Below are 23,919 nucleotides of genomic sequence, written 5' to 3' on the forward strand. Positions count from 1 at the left end.
TGCCACCTAAATAGTGCAAAAGGCAACGCTGCTATTTCGGTACGCCCTCTATATTCGTGAAGAGTAGTTTTATCATCGAAATTGATGTATTTATGCATTTGAAACCATCAACATAGATCAGTATATCCTACAGAATAGAATGAACAATCAAAGCTTTTTTCCTGTCTCAAGCTTTTGGGTCTCTAAAGTTCCATTACCATTTCTATGTCACGCTCAACGTTAGCGGCTGTGCGTGAAATAAAAGTACAGAGCTACGAATGGTAAGAATCAAAACTATAATACCGACGCGAAATTGAATACAGGGGGTCTCGATATGTTCACAATAAATAGATGAAGCATATGCAGAAGTGATTTTTTTTAAGAAGTTGGTACTTCAGAATGTGAGACACGAAAGTCCAGTTTATCCTGTATATTCGTCTGTGCATGAAGCGTTCGTAAGCTCTCTTACCATCTCTTTTCACACCTAACAAGATTATCGACCCTATTTAGAATAAGATTGTAACACTGTCAGTAGGAGAAATTTGAACTAAACTTTTCCTAAAAAATTTGAAGTCTGAATTGGTCTGTATATTGCTACGGACGAAGTATAAGATAGACTTATCATTGGGTGCATTTTTGACTATTCAATGTATCTTTTATCATTAGCTGGTAAGTTTCTTTACCATTTTCATATCACGTTCTATGTTATCGGTTCAGTCTAAAATGAGATTACAACACTACGAGCGGAAGGAATTAAAATTAAATATTGGCGGAAACATTTCAAATATCTAGGAAAATAAAATTATTGATTGTAACATTAATGAAGAGAAAAATATTAATAATAGGGTGAGTGGTAAGCAGTGAGAGAGTGTGAGGGTTAGAAGAGTACGTATAATCTAGGTTTAAAATTAAAAACTTATCAAATGCCCCTGTACAAAAAGAACAGAGAATTTCTCCTTTTCTTAATGTTTAATTGGCTGTTGCATTTTTAATGATATTAAAAAGTAAATATTTTACGGTAATTTTAAAACTCTGAAGTATAAATAATATATTGAATAAATTAATATATTACAGATTTATAATGATTGAAAGCAACGAATATATCAGGTATCAAATAAACGCATATAAGAACTGTTTTTTATATCATATTCATGGAAACAATTTTCATTTCACATGCATTAAAATGCACGTGAAATGTGTCCGACTTGACTTATTCTACTGTCACCGCTATCTGACATGGCTAATGCACACTGGTAGCAGAATAAATCATAAGTCAGACATCTCTCCGAAATTTTAGACGCTTTTGTAACAAGTACTAATTAAAGCAAAGCCTCTAGCACAGTTTCGTCATTATTGATTTTCATCCTAATTTAACATGTAAAACCGTCGCTTAAAATTTCTGACATCTGTTATCCAATATCCTGCACAAGATTTTCTTTCGTACTCAGAAAGAGTAGAATACATTATGAATCTTGTCATATATTTTAATGTGATTCTACAGAACAAGTTACCTTCCTCATTTTCTCGAAAACTAGAAAGTAAATGAAACTAAATTCCATTTCACTACTTGCACAAAAAGGCGTTCACTAAACGAAAGAATGAATTGCAACAGCTATTAATAGAGACGATTCAATCAGTATACGTATATTGCTTATACGTATATCAACATCTTGACGTTTCATGTTTCTATCTTATATCATATTTATATCCTTTCTTCTATCTTGTGGCTGCATTTACTTGAAGGGTCTTTGAAAAAAGTGAAGCTCTGAATACGAAATAGGCGAATAGTTTTTTAAACAGCACTTAACATGAGAATGCGAAGCATTCGTACCGACAAAGCCAGTGTGAAAGTGAAAAGAAAGAAGCCCTGCATCGCGGAAATCCTGCCCGCGATTATGCAAACGTAGCATTAAGATGCATCTCCATTGAAATGTTCGACGTTCCCCCATGGAAATTGCAACCGTTGCGACGTTTACGTGGCGTCGCTTGCATTTGGGCTTCATAATCAGAAATTGTTTGAATACGTACTTTCCCTGAACGATTATCGTTCGCCTAGAGGAATCCCAGCTTTGGCGTTTCACATTCCTTCCCTTTTATCTTGTCAACTCAGTGAAGAGATTAGAATTTATGATGGGATGTGTTAAAGACAGTGCAAGAGAATATCGAAAGCGATATGTCGAGTTCACTTAATTTTATACAAGTGTGAGAAATTTTAAGAGATGATTCTACATGCGAAAATAAAACAAAAATGAAGATAAACGAAATTACTTCTAAGGCTTCGTTTCTGAGTTATTATAATTGTTGAGAAAACCCTTAAGATATACCTGAAATGTGTCTGACTCGAGACTTACTCTACTGGCTTCCTTGCGTCTGACTTGGCTGATGCACGCTGATAGTGTGCTTTTTGAGAATAAAAACAAATACAAATGAATTATTATTTTCTGGTGTGAATGTCCATTTAAGACTGAAACTTCTTTTCGTGAGAAGAGCAGAGTTGGAAGGTGGCCACAGAACGAGGCTCACAAGAGAAAGGCGGAAAAGCAAAGTGTCGCGAATAAAGCTGGTCGAAGAAAACGCGCGGTCACGTAGCGTGAAATACAAATACTGAACGAGTACCTGAGAGCATCTCCGCGCTCCATCGAGAATGCCTTAACGTCTCTCCTTCGGGGTAAAACGCAAATGTACACATTCCATGTTTATCCACGTCCTTGCCAGATCCTTCTTTTCCCGATATTTCAATCGTTAATCCCTTTCAAAGCTTCTATAACATCGAGTCTTCTACGGACAAGAAAGCAGGGTCAATTGTTCTGATACGAACTGGAAGTCTAGCATGAAATACAAGAATATTAGGAATTTTTGAATACTACTTTATTTCAAACTTAAACATTTGCTAAGATCACGTGTTTCAGTTTATGCTATTTAGTTAGTCTTACTTAAGTGGACCATCCTGTATAATAATACTAATAGTAAACACAAAAAATAAGTAAGTGAAATTATATCCCCAAAAAAGTTACACAACCTGAAACCAAAAACCAAATGATTGTAAACTTAAGATATAATACGTCAAAACCATATAAATTTCGTTAAGAACTCTCTGTAGATATAGAAATATAATAGATTACATACGATTCACATTGAACGATTCTTATAGATATAGTGATCGGTCTGATCAAAGACGTTAGTTTACTACTTATATCTTTCAGCTACGAACTAACTCACTTATACGCGACATCTTCGTTGCAATTTTTCTTCGTTTCCTAATTAATAAAGATTTCCCAGCACAGATCCTTATAACTTAAAATTAGAGATCATCCAAGCGTTCTATCGTGAACTACGTCCCTAGCTGTTGTTGACTCCAGAACGTCGAACAGGATTGTTGTTAGTTTTACGAGCGCAACTTTTCTTCCTCTGGCTAAGCAGAAATCTATATCGTAGCCCCGTTACAAGCAGAGGATGGGAGACGTCGCGCAACACGACGAAAGAGGAAAGTAGAAAGTTTCTCTTTCGAGAGAAAAGTTGAGCCATGAAAAAGAGAGAGGGAGAAAGAAATCGGCGTCGAAGATCACAAAAGGACGAGCGTTAAGGGTTGATTTATGAGCGAACGCGAAAAACTCGCGGGCCGATGCACCGCTGGGGATAAATATTATCCACGTATCTCTTCGATCCTGTCTCTCCTAGTTCCACGTGTCCTTCCTAGCGATTCAATTTTTAACTCGCCATAGACGAACAACGTCGACACGCGAGTGAAATATCTTCTGCAGTTTCTTTGGTTATTGACGTCTCGAATTCTTTCTTCATCGATTAAATTACTTTTCCCCTTGCGTGCTTTATTTTAATTAAAATCTCAGTGCATGGAAGTTGAAGTTAATTTGCTGTAAATAGTTTGCAGCATAGCGAACGTGATAATGAGTTTGTAACAAGTAAATGCAGAACACTATATCACAAGTTATTACTGATATTATTATGTGAAAATACCTATTTCAAGAGGATATCAAATTTTCCTGTACCTGAAAATCATTAATTTATTTTTAATATTATTATTACTGTTTAAGTTGTATTGTTTTTTCTTGGCACACATTTGCTAGTTCGATTTCTCTAAATCAATTATTTGAAATATTGCTCATCACTGCTTATCAGTGGTGTAATGGGGGACACAGTATTCATACTAACACAATTTTTATTATTTAGAAAAAACTACTACAAACTTTCTATGTATTATTGTTACTCATTGTGTATTGTAGAGCATCAGTAATTCTAGATTATGTTATAATGTCAATATCGTTCCAATTGAGAGTTAGTATTGACTTATGCAGTAGTTCGCGTTTCGTTGTCTTAGGATAGAGAATATGTCGCCTGATGAAAAGTTTCAAGAACTCCAAGTCGTTTCTGAAATCTTACATCGCAAACAAGTTCTGTTGACGATCGAATTCCTTTCCGAGCTTCAAAACATGTCGCGCGTAATTATTTCGTTATGCAACTTCCATGACAAATTTTTCCTTCCATAGAGGAAAAATGTAGTAGCGTCAGCGCTAAAATTAGATTGGTCTGTTTACAGCAGCCAGTGAAAGGGATAATGCAGTGTACAAGAGAGAAAAAAATAAACTGTCCGGAATTTTTCAATATTATTTACTGAATCACTTTGCATTCTCATTGACCTATATACCTACATTTGATTGCATATCATCTCTATGAATTTTTTGTAGTGAAGAAGAATTTCTACACATGTTGAGTTATTGAATTAATAAATATATTCCATGTTTTCATAGGTTACTCGATCTATTACTTCTGGGTCAATAAAATTAAACGCTGACTTAAAGGCCCATCTAAAATTTTACGAAAATATTGCATAGATTATTCATTTATACAATAATAAATTAATTGGATATTTTAATCTTTTCTACGTAAATTAACATCGAAATATGGACTATTATAAACTCCACCAATTTCACGAGTTCAGTCATCAAATTATATTCAATATTGTAACATAAATTATTGTAAATAAATTACTGATTTAATTAATCACCATCTCTGAATGCGAATTAATTTACTGCTTTGATATTTTCCAAATATATGTAAAATACTTTCATAAAAAACAAATTAGGAAATCTAAATTCTACAAATTGTTCAGTGATCGTACTCTGTTCAATATTGTAATATTAATTATATTTATATTATATATAATAATTAAAATATCTATTAATATAAATAACTGATTATAATAACTAACAAATGAAAATAGTTAAGAGAGAATTAATAATGTTAATTGTTGTAATATTTAACTATTTTAGTAAGTTAGTCTATTTATTTTTATTTGTTCCGATGGTGTAAAACTTAAACAAGTCACGAAGAGTTATACACAGGCCAAATCGAGCGTCCAAAGGCGTCGCAATTAGCGAAAAGGAAGACCTAGTAGTAAAGTCGAGCAATGATCAGACGAGGAGTCAGTAGTGCAATCTGGTCGGATTTCGCGTTTGCAACATAAACGCGAAGTACGTAAACGCCTGTCTTATATTAGTCGACGCAGTTCGAAGGATTTTGCAACGATTTCGAAGCACTTTTGGTCGAAAGTTCGAGAACTTCAGCGCCGAAAAGTTTTCGAAAATCGAGGAAGACTAGGGAGCGAGAAACTGGTCCGCCAGCTCTCGTTAGTCCTCCGAAAATCGCGGAAACTTTGATCTCAGGCGATTTCGCTGTAATTTCTCGCTCACGGTCACGTGCAAATAACAACTTTTAAACAACGACGCGACAGCCTTGATTACTCGTGTTAGTTCTCTCGAAGTTCGAGGCGCATAAAGTGGCCAAAAGTAATTATTTCTAGGGAATAATTACTTGTAACAGGAAGTCGTTTTTTTTCGTCGAAGGAGTAGGAGATTCTTTAGAAAGAATAATAAATTGTAGCACGAAGTTCTGTGAAACGAGTGATCAAAGTTATGAACATTTTAATTTGTGAAAGTTTTGAACATTGAATTCTGATTACCGTTTTGAGTGTTAGTTATTAATATTAGGATTGAATCGTACAATTATTAAGCTGCGAATCATTGAATCAAATATTTTTTAATAGTTTATTCTGTTAATTTTTTAATCTAATATTTACCTAGTATCCATTAACTCTGGACCTTCAAGTTTTTGACTTTTTGAAATTTGAGATTTCTGTGCGCTTTCTGATTTTTGACATTTAACAGTTTAAAATTATCAAATATTTAAATAGCAGGATTTTAGAACATTTCAACTTCATATTTTTTAAAATGTCGAACTTATAAATTTAAAAAATTTCGAACGTCCGGATTTAATATAGGTCATAGAATTACCGAAGCTTGAGACCTCAGAGTTTTTGAAGTTCTAGCCTCTTGAATCCTTAAGTCCCTAAGCTTTCAAAACTTCGAATTCCTGAACTCATTTTGAAAAATGTTTAACTTTCAAACTATTACCAAATTTCTGCTTCTTTTTTTCAAACTTATAACCCCTAGAATTCCAATTCTGAAATTTGAAATTTCAAAACATTTACGTCTACTACGAATTATCAAATCATTCGAGCTTTAGACTTTTCAGTTTTTTAACTTTTGAGTCGTTGAATTTTTTCTATAAATATATTCAAGATATTATAACGATCGATGTTTCAACGAAGACTAAAGCGAAGCCTCAATACACAGACGATCCAACCGACCGCAACCCTTCTTATCTTAGAGAGTAGTCAAATCGAGCAACTCCCTCGATCCTCGGGATAATACATTCGTCTGCGAGGAAATTTGAGCTGTCAGGAAACGGACATCCTGGCTGCGACGTCTAACGTCATAGGCAAGCTCGAGATCGCGTAATTAACAGGATATATCCTTCCCAATCCCCCCTCCCATGTCGGTGGCAATGGGACTCACCCCCTTTGCCCCTGTCTAGCAAACGGGAATTTAGATCGCGTTACAGGTTCCTGTCGGTTGCAGGAACCACTTGCTAAATCCGTCTAAGGTGACTGCTGAGACTGATTGGGGTTCTCGAGTCGTGTACAATCTCGCCTTAGCTGCTGACAGAATTGTTTTCGAATCGTAATCCCTTTGACACGTTGACCACGGTTACCTTGGGATTGGATTAGGTCAAAGGGAGGAGAACGCTTAACTAAATTGCTGTAGCTACTGCTAGGATAAATCTGTGATTGTAAGGCAGAACAATGTGAGTCCTTGATGTATGCTTTCGAAATATTGACATTCATAGTTTCAATCTTGAAATTCGTATGGAACCTTTTTACTGTTTTAAACTTTCAAACAGTTTTAAGTCTTGGATCTTATTATAGTGACTTTTTTAAAGGAAGGAGAATTTATATTTAAATATAATTTTCAGTTCTTTCATTTCTACTTTAAATTCAAATGTCTACTTACCTTGTGATAGTGGTAAAGAAATAGCACCTGGGTTTATGTTAGTTTACATGATTCAATTACGTAATGAATCTATACCTGAGAGTCAATACGACTCAAGTTCTTTTTTGTTATTTTTCAAGGGAACCGAAAAACAAATGCGATTACCCATTTCTTAAAATAATATTGATGGGTCTACAATAAATGTTATATAACAATGTTAACTATTAAATTTCTTTCACTTATAATGTATCTTAAATAAATATCTGTTATATTTGTTATTGTATTTGTTCTAGAAAGATAGTAAATTAATCGAGACACTTAATGTGTCAACTACAGTTCAAGTATGAAATATTAAAGCGCAAGGTTAGCGTTATAAAATGAAATAAACTGTACGTTCCCGTTATACTAACATTCAAAGAGAGGAAACTGGAAAATTCCTAATGCGATTACTTAATAATCCTGCTGCTTAAATATGCCGTGATTAAATGCACGGTTGGCGCAGGAAATGGAAAGTTTCGAACGAGCTTCGTCCTAAGTTTTATTGATCTTTCGCGAAAATTCCGCGTTTACCTTTGCACGCGAAGGCGAAAAGTTCCCACGGAAGGAAACTTTTGCTTGAAATAAGGATACTGGCGTCGCGAATGAAGCTAGGGACTTCGAAGAACTTACTAGAGCAGGTATCTACATAGAAACATCATCATCGTAGCGACAATGTAATGTGGATGCTCTTTGGAAATCATTCTTTGAAATAGACTTTCATATCGAAAATATCAGCTTTTTCATCTCAAACATTTGAAAATTGCACTGCCATATTGTCAGTTTAACAATCCTCTGGGTTTATTAATGGAGAATATTTGGTTTTATTTCTTGTAGTTTATGGAAATATACAGAGACAAATTTTCTTTGAATAGCTTTCTTTGATTTAAACTGGAACTCTCTATGTGATATGAAGAATATTGTTATCGTACCCTGAAAAAGAGGACTGATAATTCATCGTACTCTACTTTTTCGCGTACTCTCATAAATTCTGTGTAAATACAGATAGACGTCTAAAAGAATCCTTAATCAGTTCGTTTTTGTTGGGTCTTGAAATGAATTTAATTCTTCAAAACATTTCAAAATACATAATTATTCTTAAGTGAAACTACAGACCACTAAATATTTTATTTAATAAAAGCTAATATTTAATTGACTCACAAAAGAAACAAAAAGAAAAGAACAAAAAATACTAAAGGCGACTTATTTTTCTAACAAGTAGAGTAGCTGAAACTCATTTCTCCCATTCAAGAGCATGTACTTCAGAAATCAATACATACTGTAAAAATATGACGTTACCTGTTTATAGAAGTGAAAAAGATGGAAATCAGGAGGGATAAAAGGAAGTCGATATACGGTCAAACGATTACACAAACGTTTCTCCAACAGAGTTCCTTTTTTTATCTCATTGCCCAGGGGACATTTAACGATACATATGTACTTTGGAAACGGTCACAGAAACACGTGTGTATGAAAAAAGCACACTTTTACAAAAGACACCTTTCTCGCATCGTACATCACACACGCGCAAAATATGCTAGTTGAGGGGGAACTCTCAGCTCTTTCTCCCCATGGAAAGTAAAATTTCTCGTAAAAAGAATTCAAACACCACACTTTCGAGCAAGAATGGATGGCGTTAACGCGAACAATCGTGATTCACAACACTATTCCGTTCATGATGGAATCTTACAAAGATTTTTATATTTATCGAAAAAGCATGCAAGATTCGAAAAAATATACTTCAAATTATTATTGACAATTGATTCAGGAGTTAGATCTACTTTCCTGAAAAACAATCAACGATCTCCAAATTAAAATTTTCATGACTTCAACTATCTAAATATATTTAGGTGTCTATAAAGAACTCTTTTTTATGTTCATATTACATCCTCTGATGTTTGTACTGCAAAAAAGTTCTTAATATTCATCTAAAAACCTTTAAGACTTTTGAGAGTCGTTAAATGTTTTTCATAAAAATAGGGCTAGCCCCTAAATCAGTTTCTAAATGACGTTTTTGAGAGTCCTATAGTATACTCCTTCGACTCATATAAAAAGAACTATGCGATTCCATCATCAATTGAACAATAATCTCAGTGAGAAAATCGTTCTTTCGCCGCGAAATAAAATTGTCAATAAATCACAGTATTTGACTTCGTGATTCGTTCTCAAAGGATACTCAATTGGTTTCACTTACTCGTAAATAGTCGACGACAAAGTAAGATATTTCGGCGAGAACTACTTTTCAGCGACGAAACTGGCAGCAACGAGCCGTTCAATTTTCCAAGTACCCTTGCTTGAGAATTCCCACTTCGTTTAACACGCATACATCCTTCTTGTAGTTTCCTCGTCTTATGTACAAAACGGAAAGCAGGTGTTTTTGATTTTAAAACTTTTCTCACGTACCTTGTGTTACATACACTATGTACAGCCTCTTTGTACAAGATTATTCTTAAAATGAAACGAATAGAGAAGGAAAGAAGGGAATAAAAATATTGTTGAGCAATAGACTCCTGCTCTGATTAAAAAACGAATAATTATAGATTTGACTGAATTCCAAACCGAATTGACACTTATTATTAGTGGTTAAAATTAATCTGTTAACCGGGTCATTCGAAGGCTAAAATATCTTCAATATCCTTAACATTTTATACTGTAGGCCCCTTTGGAACTATAGATCTTAAAATTAATGTAAATAGAAAATAAAACTTATATTCAATTAAAGAGTAACCAATTTGCTAAAAAAATACACTATACAAAAGTTCATGCACAAGTGAGAATTCCCACTTTTCACTGCACTTTCAAGTTTTATCACATTCTATGCGGCTCCACTGTTCTTAGAAAGAATCAGAGGTAAATTAATTGACCTTTATGTTACTTACTTGTAATACATTTAATACTATACTGTCTCGTTTTGTTTTAATGGTAATATTAAATTTCGGATTTTTTTTTATTTAATAGTATTTTTATAGAATAACTTCACTCCCTTACCCCGATTAACAGATTAACACTTACCCAATTAAGAGTTTATAAACAAGTCTGTTTAACAACAAATTATTTCTTTGAATAAGATATATATACGTACTCCACCATTACTCACACAAAATAGTCGCTCGATCGTTCATCACGCAGCCTTTTTACACGTCTTTTTACAAATTCTTTTTACAGCAAATGAGACACGTGTGCAACGATGCACTCTCGCGGCGAGGTCTCGGTTTTTTCTTCTTTTTAGAAACGATTTTAATAGTCTCCTTCACTGTTAACTCGCGAAAATACGGGATGTGTTAGGACCCCGCGTCCTGGGTCCTTTCGTGCACAACTTGACTCGAATCCTCGCGATTTATACAATCCCTGATAGCTTGGAGTATCACTGGCACCCTTCTGTCCAGAGCTGTTAAATGCGGTTCCCACAGAACTGGTGCCACAGGGTCCCTTGCCATGCTTTTTCGCAGTGCTGCGCTCAGTCGTACAGGTCCATTGTGGAATCTGGAAAAAATAGCGTGGAGGTATTAAGTGTAAACTACTTTATTGAGTACATAGTATTAGTGTCCCTGAGTGGTCCTTCCTTGTTATGAAAAGGGTTAATATATTGCTTCGATTGATTATTAGGATTTCCAGGAGCAAACTGAGTCTCTGATTTTAATATTGTTACGGAACGATTATTTAAATAATAGTTATTATAATAATCATAATATCCACTTCTTTGTTTAATTCCTAATCGAGTGATCTTTTGTTTTATTTCATATCTGAGTAAGTATTTCTTGCAATAAATCTGTTTTTATGATACTAAACGTAGAGACTTTAAATCTCTTTCCATTTGTAATTTTTGATTCGTGACTCATATCAAGAAAGCTTTTCTGTAATAAAATACAGTACTGCAGCCATCACTGTAGTCGTAGAAAGACCGCGTTTGTTATCATGAAATATTTATTTCTATCGAAAATATACTGTTACCTACCCAACGAAATATTTGAAATCAAAACAATCAATGTTTAATTTTCAAATAAAGACATGTCTGTTATATTTTGCATTATTTGTTCACTATGCTGCACTTTGTTTATCCTGTATTCAATGCATAATTTTTGGAAATCGATATCACCTACTATTTTACATGAAACGACTAACTAAAATGAAAACTAAGTTTGAAACAATCTATTTGAATCTATTAAAATAGATCTACGTTCTCCAAGACATATTTAATTGCTAAAGTATTCAGGTTCTTAAGATACATTTAATACAATTATAAACAATAATGAATTATTTACAGTTCATTGTCGGTATAGCTTATATTTCAGTAATAGCGTTAAGTAGAATAAGAAACTTTTTGGTCAGACACAAGAGCTAGGACAACTACCATACTGAATGGATTTTCGCGTCGTAGAATAAAATAGATATATTACATTTTATTTTACATATTCCATTGCACATCATTTTCTAAGGAAGCATTTCTACCTCTGTGTCTTACAAGTTTTTCTTAGCTTGCAGATATTCAAGTTAATTTAAAGAAACGAAGCTATATTCTCTAACTTTAAAGTAGCAACCATTACTACTATCTACTAAAAAATTCAACAATTTCGTCAAGCTTGTTAAGTTCGACGATGGAAAAAAGTCAGCTCCAACATTTGGAACATAATTCGCGTCAGGCCCACCTGTTATAAGAGAAGTCTATCATTTTCTAAAACATCATCTCTCTTGAAATGTTCTCGTATAACTTCATTCATTTTTGGAAACGCTTCGAACTCACTTTGGACACATTTCGCTGTATTTCATACTCAATCTCAGGCTCAAAATTGCCGAATAAATCACAAAACCACCAACTTTGATCAACTCCCCAAAGATTCATATTCAACACCATCAACCTTTCACAGAGTAAATCTGTCAACAACCTGCTCGTTCGAGCTATCCCAGACAAAAAGAAGAATCCTTAGTTCGCTGAAAATTTTCACCTCCCCTCCACGTTGGCTTTCAATATTCACGGAATCAGACTAAGTCGATCGCTTTTAATAAACATGCAAATCCACTGGCGCAGAAGTCGTCGGGGGGTGAAAGATTAAAAAACGTGACCCTCCGCCTTCTCCGAATAAATCGATCGATCCCACCGCGTGCTGTAGAAGGAATTTTTCCATAAAAATGCAAATGCCCGTAATTACAAGTTTAACCAGTCGGAAGATGTGTATCTTCGCTGCGAATCACAACAACACTTCCGTTTCCTTTCCTGCTCGTCAGAAGATTGTTTTCGTAGACAACGTCTTAAAGTTTTCAAGAGTGTCGGAGCGTTCATTGAGATTTCCAAAGGTGGTTCAATAATGGAGGATCTATCTGGGTGTTCCACGCGGAAGAGGCAATGAATAAAGTATCGACTCGGGCAGACGTTTCGCTGATATCATTTATGTTAGCTACAGGGTGGTCTACTTATTTTTAGTCCCTCTTTTCAGGTCAGATGAAGAAATGGTATCCTGTAAGATTTCGATCGAAAAATAGAAATTCAGTGACTCGTCTTTTATGCTAATAACGATGGTAATATTATTTCCTTCGAGAATACTAGACAAAATTAGAGTCTCGTACCACCTATCGAGGACTTCTCGAATGCTCCAGGAAATTTTCAAAAATTAATCACTACGGGTCTTTTTATTAAAGTTTATTTCAAAATTAACTTCCATAGATTTTTAATGTTCGAACTATGAATAACAGTTACTTAAGCTTATTCCATTAACTTCGGAAGTTAGACACATATATTTTTCAAAAATAATCCAATGTAGAAATTTGACTTATTTTCATTTTTGTATACTCTATTCGTTTGGTTTCTTAAAAACAGCATTTTTAAAAGAAATATTGTTAATTATTGTTTTCTTTAGTATAAAGGTAGTCCTTTTTTCAAGTATTAAAAGATTATTAAGGATTCATTAAATAAACAACGAAATACTCTATCATATGTTTAATTCAATTTTTCTTGAAAAGGTTCATTTTATATTCTACATGGTAATCACATTCAAACCGATACACCTTATACGTGTAAAGGCATATGTATGTTTAAGGACGCATCGTGAAAGAAGCGCGGATAAAAGTACTTTTCTGACTGGCTACCTCTCGATGTCACGAGAGAACCAAGAAAAGCACAGCTCGCGACCAAAGAAGGATAAAGGCTTGATCGAACAGCTTTTATACCGTTTGAACGATTATGGTCTCCGAGGAAATTGATGACCCTGAACGACAGATCCTTTCAATATTTACCTAATCGAAGGAAGTTCAATCGAGTTCCATCTTCTGGAAATTTATCGTGACATTTCTACAGTAAATTTGTTATCTTTCTTTCGTTTCTCTTTTAAGCGCAATTTTGTGTTATCTTCTTCCTGTTGTTTTATCACATTCGCCAATGTATCCGCGAAATATTCACCAAAAAAAATACTAATTTAACGCTATACTCAGGACGTTGACACAATCCTCACACTATTACAAATAGAAATATCAACTAAACGAAAGAACAGAGAATACGCTATTTCACTCAGATCTACACATTTTTGAATAAAAAAAAATTGATAAAAATTAAATGAAAATATCGTGATGAATCCTCGTTCAAATTCTCTTAAATTCATCGTACAATTGTGTTAATTAAACGCGTTAATTAAACGTAATTGGAAATTCGAAACATCGCTAGGAAACCGTAATTTAATTATTAACGAAAGATGAAGTTACCAGCACTTGACTATCAATTCTGTAATATCATAAATAGAACAAAATTTGTACTAACTTCTAATGCAAACATAATTATGAGCATGGCCCCGATTAATTGGAAGATATGTCGATCATCAATGTAATCGCTTGATAAATACGAGTACGTTCGTGTATTTATAATAAGCATTCATGATTTTAGCTTTAAGCGTTTCGTACGAGTACAGATCGAGCACGGTGAATGGGATTTGAATGAAAACGAAGTCATAATGAAAGAAGGCAACTGTGACTGACACGGTGAAGTAGCCGCAATGAAGTAGCCACAGGATGCAATTATTCTATAATATCGAGTTTAATAGACACCGTGTGGGCTTCTTTAATGCATCTTCAACGAGCCGAGCACGATTTCATTCAAGTAGCTGCTTGTGCTCGCGATCCTCTCTCCAACAATTACCGAGACGGGCGACGATCAAACACGATTAACTTTTATCGGAAAAACCGGCTCGACGATATCAATCTTCAACGTATAATCTATACTCATTATCAAACTGAATTTAAAACGATTGTAAATAGGAACAAAGAAAGGCAGCAACTAAACTCTACACTTTTATCTGTTAACCAGGTGATTTATAAACTAGAAAATAGAAACTATGTTTTATAACATATACTAAGATCTCAGTACACGATAAAACAACGCGTTTAGGTCTACGCTGCTGCATTGACAAAGAAGCGCTGTTTTCAAAGAAGTTAAAAGTATGCTGTAACCTACAGTCGAAGATACATATAACATCTTTTCCTCAGCACGACCTCCCAAGCATCTTGGCAAACTTTGTCACCTCCAATCTGGAACGCCCTGTATAAAATCTACTCCACAAAAATGTCCCTCGTTTCCCGACACACCCCGCGTATTTATATCCCACCTCGCTCAACATTTCAATTTCCCTGCACCTCTTCCACCCCTCGTGCCTCAATTCCCTGCTTTCCCAAACGTGTTAACTACTCCACACCAGATAATCGGTCGACAGGGAGCAGAGGAGACGGATCGAACGACGAAAGGTTAAAGAATTCACCGATATCTTCCGCCTGAGTCCCAGGCCGTCGTAACTCGCGGGGAATTCAATCTGCGGAATGCTCCGCTTTTATCGAGACAGCGGCAGGTGTCGCGGAGGGGCGAGGGGGGGGGAGACGAGGCGGTCGACAAAGGAGATATCGCGACCGTACGAGTTTGGGCACCCCGAGGCGGGGTACGGTCGTAACGACGGCTTAAGCAGCAGCCCGAACAAATCGATAATCGGCCGATGGGATCGTGCATCGGTCACCAGCCGGCGTACGCGCTCACGTCCTGTATCTCTGCGCGCGTGTCGACGAAAATCCGCTCTCGTCGAATTTATCGCCCCCGTAAAAAGCCCGTCCCCGTGAATCCGCATCAAAGCGGAGATTCACGAGCGACACGGTACCGGTGGCCAATTCTGGTAAAACGTTTCACTCCGAAATCCGCCTTATCCGCGAACCCCCTGCCCTCGCCCACCGACGACACCTCTACCTGGGCCATACGACGGATCGTAAAGTTTCCCCGGGCTTTCCCTTTTTCGAAATCCGCCGAGAGGCCGTCGAGCGGTCCGCTCTGAATTGGAAATTCGCCCGATCGATCCCTGGCGACCGCTGCGTCACGGTCGTCGCGAAATTAGGAGCGTGGCCGATTTCGCGATCTTGGGAGGTCGATTTGAGGAAGGCTCGATAAGCATCGACGATGTTTCGCCATCATATGTTCTTCTTCGTTACTTGTAATTGGGAGAATAAAGAGAAACGTATTCAGAGTCAGTCCAAATATTGAGACTTTAACTTTACATGTCTCTTGAAACAATTAATGCCACAAATATTGTAAACTTAAGTGCAGAGGTAAAGAAGAAATAATGTACAGAAAGTAATAAATATTTCAGTGCGTCTGAAGATCAGAGTCAGAATCATACATTGAATCTCGTAAAACTCGTTATTTTCGCTTGATAAAAAGGGCATTTAAAAATTCTATAAAACTACTATACACACAGTTTTGAGTCTTAGTAAAAACTTACTTCAACAAAGTGCTGAGAGTGCTCTGTCTAATCATGCAGCACTGCAAAATGGGCGCCAGGATAGAGATTTCATCGTGGAAGGGTTGCCCGAAACCTCTGCCGTGGTCCAAGTGCAAGGGGAACGTGTTGTTCCCGAAGATCTTGAACGTTTCGTAATGGTGCCTGTCCATGTTCCCCATGAGGAAATCTAGGACAGCCATATCCATTAAATCCAGCAGTCTTCGACCCTCATCGTACGGTGGTATTTCTTTAACCAAGGAACAGTAATCAGAGTCTGAAAACATAAAAATAACGATATTAAAATGTCTGCACAAAGTAAACATATCGCTTTCGTAATACTTTCTTGAGAACTAATAACATCCATACCATACTACTGCTTTGACGTATTTTATAGGTTTCACAGTCGTGATCAAATATTCACAAGTTAAAAATGTTCAATTTTTCATTTCAATCAAAGAGTTTGAATATAGACTTTCTCGACTTGGAGTTCATATAAGAAGACTAAAAATATGTAAATCAGATTTAAATATTTCAAAACTTTTAAATTTGAAAATTTGAAAATTTAAATATTTGAATTTGACTATGTTGGTGAAATATTGTTGGGGTCTCCCAAAGACCTTTAGTATATTAAGGATTAATTTGCGTGGAATCTGTACATTTTAGCTAGCATGTCGCTCTGACCAAGACTTTCATTTTCGACTTGTGACTGTTTTCTCGCAGAACGCTATATAGGTCAATTTGTCAAAAATGATCGAAGAGGTGTTTTTAATTGAATCAAGATAGCTATTGACGACAACAAGTGCATATTCGTCACATACTTTGAACGGTCTGCAAAATTTTATGCCTGGAACAAATTTAAACGAACTGCTGACATCTAATGCTTTATGCAACGAAGTTATGCATGGGTTACGAGGATAACGCAGCGTTTTAAATTTTCGACGGACCGAGGAATCAAATATTCAGTGAACTATGCGAAATGTTTCGTTTTAAAATCGTGCCTTAATATCTTTTTTTTTACTTTCATCAATAACTTCCATAATCTTGAGTTCTCCCTTTTATTAAAATGATCTGAATTTATTTCCACCTTTAGTTTTTAAAATGAATTACAAGTATCAATTTTAAGTCATATAATTTTGAATATAAACTTCTATAAGATATTATATTTATACTATTAAAACCAGTTCGAAAAACTATGATTAAATGTATTTGAAATTGTATCTAAGCGTTCCTGCAACACCTGAATGTTACCCGTTAAAATTTCAAATCTTAAAAGCTTTTTCACATTGTGTTAAAATTATTTTTAGTATTGCCATTCTGCAAGTTCCATTACTAATGGCTCCTCACAAAATGTTATGTAAATAGATTTCCATTTGTGCTAATATTATTTTCTGTTACTAACATCATCATATAAAGGGAAGCATAATTCTCAATATTGTTTCTATCCTGCTTAACTATCGTACTTCTTGCCCACACTTTTCACTGACCTACCCTAAGCAAAGTACCTGCGAGATGTCCACAGACGCTGAATCAGCGATTTTTTCATTACTGCTAGCCGTACGTACGCATTTCCATGAAAATGGAGTAGGTCACGGCGTTTTCACAAATTTCGGCCGTTCCATTCATAAACGTCCCCACATTTAAATACAAACTTTCAAAGTTATACAAGGCGTCTCAGTCACTCTATGTATAAAAATATCAAACTGCAGAACACAAATTTTTGTACGAAACTTCGCTTTCAAGAAAACTGAATCTAAAAGTCGAATATTTTTCTTACTTTCGATTTAATAGACAACTTAAGAAAAATTCGTAAGCCAAGGGTTTATAATTATATCTGTTCTCCACTTACTTTAATCACATAATATTAAAAAAACTTACTTACAAATTAAAACCAAATATTTGAATGAACAGTAGTTCTCTAGATTATTGCCTGACGATACCAAATAAGTTAAACTTGCTTACCATATTTTTTTTCAAAGTTAGGAGGTCACTAATAAATATTTATAGCGCATGAATTTTATAAAAAGAACTCGCTGATAAAATTCTTGCTGCATAATGCTCTCTTGTATGCATAAAGAAGTGGAAGGAATTCTTACCGTGCTCCCACTGCGCTTTTTTCCGTTTGTGGTAGCTTCTCCTCCAAGGATGTCGCCAGGCCTTCCTCGCGGCGAACGACTTATCCGGCAAAAACGCGGCGAAACTCCCTTCCAAGGTGTCTGGGTTTCCGCAAATCGCGTGCGCCGTGTCGCAATAGTAACTGCACTTGCCGTGGAAGCAGATATTACCAGCGGGACTGACGAAGAACGTCTTCAGAAGCTCGCCGTCGGCAATCTGATAAATTTCTGTTGTCAGATTCAACGTTCTCCCAGTTACTGGCATCGCTCTTCGAAATCCCAATAGCCTGCGAAAAAAGGAACCACCGTTCGAGACTCAAAATGTCTTCCAAGAAAACCTTTGGTGAACTTGTCGAGAAGGTAGCTGTTCATGGATTTCATTGGTTTTGAAATATGTTATAAAAGAGGAGAATATAGAACATATGAGAAAATTAGATGGATTTGGTACGACAATATTTTACATTTTCGAAAGTCACAATACTTTTGAATAACTTCGTATTATTATATTTGGCTGAAAAGTTTTGCCAGGGGTAGTAGGTACCTATTTTATACTTTCTTGGACATTTATATTTTCTATAAATGCATAACCATGGGAAATCTGATAGTAACCTAATTCTCTAAAAGTTTGAATCTTATCAACATTTCATGAATAACGTAATATAAGAATTTTAAAAATACAATAGTTAGTTACCTGTCTAAATGGAAGGCTGCAATTTCAGCCGTGTGCCTCTCAAAGTCGGTGAAGTAGAAATGATTAGGCAAGGTCTGTTGCTGCCGTGGAAACCTGTCATAAAAACAAAAATTCCATTATGTTATTTGAATTCCAATATACTGTAAATGTAATGTAATGCATCAATAAGCCATTTGCATTGCTTACTTCACAGCTATTTTAAATCAACTCAGTAATACAGAAATAAAAATTTGATTTTTTGCTCCCTGACGTTCACTGCTTTCATAATTATTAACATAGTCAGATGAGGGCAAGAATTGGAAATCTATCACTCAGAACCTATCTGTCAATCTTCACGCCAATAGTTAAGGGTAGCCAATACCATTAATAGTTAATGTTCAGAATTGGGATATTGAAGCGGTTGCATTTATTCAACACGATATTTCCATTTTAATACTTATTAATATTATATAATAATTCTAAAAAGAAAACACGAACAGATAATAGATGAATTTTGGCCACAACAGCCACATTACAAAAGGTAGTGAAGAAGAAGATGACCCCAGGAGGGAATCGTTAGCTCCAACATTGCTCAGTGAATCATCAACCATTACATCGATGCTGCAGGATGAGAACATTCCCTTCCCTATCAGTTAAGAATCCTATGACTCTATTAGAAGCAAAACTGACGCGAATTGAATTTCCAAAGATCGAACGTTTTCCTTTTGTTTCCCCTGTTTCCCGAAGAATATTTTTCTCGTTCAAGGGCACACAGCACGTACCACCTCGAGGAGGAGCCTCGAGAGATGTCGGGGTTTAAAAGGAGACGATTTCTCGAGGAAAACACGCCAGCACGGAGAGAGTATAGGGTTGAAACAGAAGAAATGGTCTTCCCTCCTCGCTCCGTCCCAACCTAGAAGTCGACGGCGATAAATAAAAAAGGCATCCCCGGGGAATCCTTCTCGTACGTGGCCACCTTTTCTTGCGGAATATGGGATATGGAGGAACAAGAAGCCTGAATTCCTTCGATGTACTGACGTTGAACGAGTGTGTTCCGGCTAGACTCGATGCGAATGTAAATAATGGGGAGAAGTTCTGGACGAAAACAATCGTTTCTGTTTGAAATTCCGCGGCGACGCAGTTGATCCAATGGCTGAGAAAATATTCGTAGACACTTAATTTTGATTTTGGATTATTCACAATGCAATTCTATGACATTTCAGGTTTTCGTTATTCGTTAACTGTTTTACTCAATATTAGAATATTAAAACGACTTAAAGTTGAATTAAGACTGTTTTAAATGACTTTTGAATTTGGGAATCTTTTTTGTATGAGAATTATTCGATTTTGTGGTATCATTTCCGTGAGATGCATTTTCCTTAAGAACGAATAAAACAATAAAGAGTAACGAAGCGAAGAAGTAAGCCATCTCAGAAGATTCTTTTCTCGATCAAATATTTACTCCCGATCTTCATGCAGACTTTACGAGCCACCTGGCGCGTACAAGATCGATCCGCTATAAGCCAGCGCAACCGAATGCATCCAGCCTCGAATTCTTCGCCAAAACTAAGTTCGATTTAAGTCGAAGTAACCTTGAAGAAGGGTGACTAGTGCCGTTGTTCGGCCATGAGTCAAATGCCATAGAAAATAACGAGGAAAGTTTTAATCCGTTTCGTATCGACGTGGTAAATTATTTGATGCCACTGGGACTGAGTTCGCTGGTCCCTCTGAAATGTCAGTCAAGAAGTTCACCATTTTATTGCGACGGTTTATTGACAAACGTGACGGCGCAGTGGCGCTCGAAAGGTTGCGGCTGGTCGAGATTGCGGTCGAGGATAAATCGCTGGGATAACTCCAATGGGGTGATCTTGCCAAGAATACATAGGGGTGTTCTCAGATCTGCACGTAAATTTTTTCAAATATTTTCATTTTTCGGCGATTAAACATTATTGGATGGCCAGCTTTCTGCTAATATTTTATTAAATACTATACTCTGATCAACGAGACGAGTCAGCAAAGAAACACAAAATCTTCCCATGGTATTTGCGTGATCGATGTCAAGTCTGTGTATTTATTTACATCTGCTGATACTTTGTTGTTGAGAAATAAAGTTAAACAGAAGAATTACCCCTAATTATTAATGTGATCAGAATGTCAAATACTTTTTCAGACTGTCTCAAATTCTACATAAGATACAAAGTAGAATACTTTATAAAGTTGAAAACTCAGAATAGAAACATAAATAATTTATAAATTTTCATAAACATCTGGCGATGAATCAAACTTCTAACCTATCAATAAAAAGATGTCCATCGTCAAAGTAAAAGATCACAGTGGAAAATGATTCCAGGTACAGTTACAGTTCGCAACATTGGCAAGCCAAAGTGGAAACGAAGCAACGAGAACCGGAAAATTGTTGTGGCCAGTTGGGAGGAACTTTCACGGAGCAGGCAGTGCTAATTAATACGACGGTCGCTCGGTAATTAGCGCGTAATTTGCATCTGATTAAAAGTTAAACGACGTCGCGAGGCAACCAGCCAGGGCCTTGCCTCCTGACCTTCCGACTTCGCCAAGCATAATTCTGTTTACAGAGCATTCCCGTTCGCGAATTTTCTTGGGTTGTCTGTCGCGAAAGTGCGCGGCGAAGATAAGCGGCGTTTGGTCGGAATAATTGCGCGAAAATAAGACGCTGTCGTCTGGTGTTTTCTATTCAAATGAACCCCCTCGGATGCGACTCATGGACGTGATAATTTATGGTAGACCTTCCTTCGAACTTTGTCAGTTTTAAGTGAAGCTAAGAAATTATGGGTTTCTTTTTAGGAGAGCCTTATATAAATTACTTTTTTACTGATTTCACTCCTCATAGATCGTGGAATGGAAAATTAATTGATACAATGATATGAAAAATATACAGAATGCTTGACTATACAGGATGATCGACGACAGTGTAAAATCTGTTATCGAACACCTTGTATATTGTATAGTATTTAGCGAATTAATATGATTGAATTCATATTTGCCATATGAATTAAGCACAACTTGTCCATCCCCCCAATATCTCCTTGTAAGATATATTTACGTTTATGTCACTCGATTCAGCAACCGTTTTAATTAATCGTTATGATCTGATCTAATTCCTTTTTCATAGATATAAAGTTAATACGTCCATATATGTATAGTAAGCTACTACAGTATCTAATATAGGATATTTAAAAGCTACTAATTACTAGAAAACATTTCAACCTGTTATGAACGCTGCAGTAAACACCAGATTAAAGCATTTAGTTATCAGTACTCAGTCGTTTTTATGCTTATTTTATGATAGACATGATATGTTATGACGTACTTTTGGACTTTATTCAAGGCACTTTTGAGTGATATTTCTACACAGGCAAGGTTCAATGGCCAGTCCGAGCGATAGAGATTTTTATGCAGAAGCTAGTCGCATCGAGGCTCGTTATACTGAAAGGCTTAACGCTAATTAAGCGCGACACTCGATTAGTGGCAAAATAAAACAAAAGTCGGAGGCAATTTTCTTTAACAAATCGAATTAAAGGCATTATAGATGTAAATAGTAATATGGAAAGCATCCTGTAAATTTTATCTTGAAAATATGGAAAATAATAGGCATGTTCTAGAGAAAAATGCACTCTTTGACGCAATGTTCATTTTAAGGAAGGAATGTTTGTAATCAAACGGAATACATCTTTCGTAATTTTCTGTTTCGTTCAGCGAGTGAATTCAAAAAATATTTCAAGAATGAAATTATCGAAATTTCTTCGTAGAGAATATCGTTCCCGGGGGAAAGGTGGAAACTGTTTTTAATAATCGAGTGTAAAGAATTCAAATAGGAAAGTTTCGCGGGAAATTTAATAACGACGAACTTCTGAACGAGACGAGGGTGTACAACGAAGGAAACTCTGTTTTTAATAAATCATCACTGTGAATTCAGAAAAACGGGAAGGCGCAGGTCCAACTATAGAAAACTGAAGTTTCCTTTACGAAACTTTCGTCTGGTCAAATTACGTTTACTTCTGTACTTTATCTCATTACGAGCCATGCTCATTTCTGCAACTCGAAAAATTCGAGCCACTTCCCTTTATCTCTTAGAAATCATTACTGTATCGAACCCGTAATTCCTACGTCTGAAATTTGGTCGTTGGCTTCGCCTGTATGCGAGTAGCGTAACAATCAAAGCGCCAAGTCGAGTCGAGGAAGTCACCGAGAACAACTCCCTCGAATGGTCGAAAATCAACGCGGTCTAAAAAAGTGCATCCGCAGAAGAACAGTGGAGCACGTTGCTCGCAATCAAAGAGCCTTCACGCGCGGTGCAATAAGACGCTCGAGAAAGAAATAATTTCCCGAGAGCGGACCGTCGCGAGAAATTGTCCATTCAATGAATCTTAGCAGGGCAGCGGGGAAACGGGGGGCGGGGCCACGGAGGAAGGAGGCTAGGGCTCGTTCATTTCGGTACGAGAGAAAGAGGTGTCCTCCTTAACGTGTAACGAGAGCTTATTGCGGGATTGGTGGCGTCTGGGACGCTCGCAATTCTGCCCCGAAAATTTCTCTCTCGGTCGCGGGGCTGACCGAGGCCGGAAACTTTCCGTGGAACTTATTGCCGAACTTATTACCAGAGTTTAAGCCAGCCTGGGCCACTTATCGCGGAATCTTCGGCCGACCGGAAGTTTAAAGGGCCAAATATGTGCGCCGAGAGGAGTCCGAAGGCGCGGCAGAGACAAAAAGAGACGCAATAAGCGTCTGTTCGACCCAACCCCCCCTCTCGCTAGTCCGCCGCCTCGAGTTTCCTCTCCACTTCTGGATATTACGTTTTCTCCACTTTATTCCTTTCTTTCGCCCCCACCCGCGCCTCCTGTTCCGCGCTATTACCCCACGGTAACTCGTTCGGAACGATCGGGACGCTCGGGGGGCGATTCCGCTGGAACGCGTAGATCCTGGCTCGATGGGAATTTACAGGCGAAGAGAAGTTTCGAGGAATGGTCCTTTTTCAGTTTCGGCCTGGGCTGGGACGAGGCTTTGAA

The 23,919-nt window shown here is 36.6% G+C and overlaps 1 protein-coding gene across 1 annotated transcript in view; it reads right to left on the reverse strand.

Moving 5' to 3' along the window:
• Positions 1-9,129: 9,129 nt before the first annotated feature.
• LOC143179941 (extracellular serine/threonine protein CG31145) overlaps positions 9,130-23,919 on the reverse strand; it is a 67,138-nt gene continuing 52,348 nt past the window's right edge. The window contains exons 4-7 of the mRNA XM_076379394.1: positions 18,902-18,994; positions 18,193-18,497; positions 16,100-16,373; positions 9,130-10,844 (exon numbers count right to left, since the gene is read on the reverse strand). Coding sequence (XP_076235509.1) covers positions 10,643-10,844; positions 16,100-16,373; positions 18,193-18,497; positions 18,902-18,994 — 874 coding nt within the window. The 3' untranslated portion in view covers positions 9,130-10,642. The remainder of the gene's footprint in view (positions 10,845-16,099; positions 16,374-18,192; positions 18,498-18,901; positions 18,995-23,919) is intronic.

The sequence above is a fragment of the Calliopsis andreniformis genome, chromosome 5 (assembly GCF_051401765.1).
Source record: "Calliopsis andreniformis isolate RMS-2024a chromosome 5, iyCalAndr_principal, whole genome shotgun sequence".
Lineage (NCBI taxonomy): Eukaryota > Metazoa > Arthropoda > Insecta > Hymenoptera > Andrenidae > Calliopsis > Calliopsis andreniformis.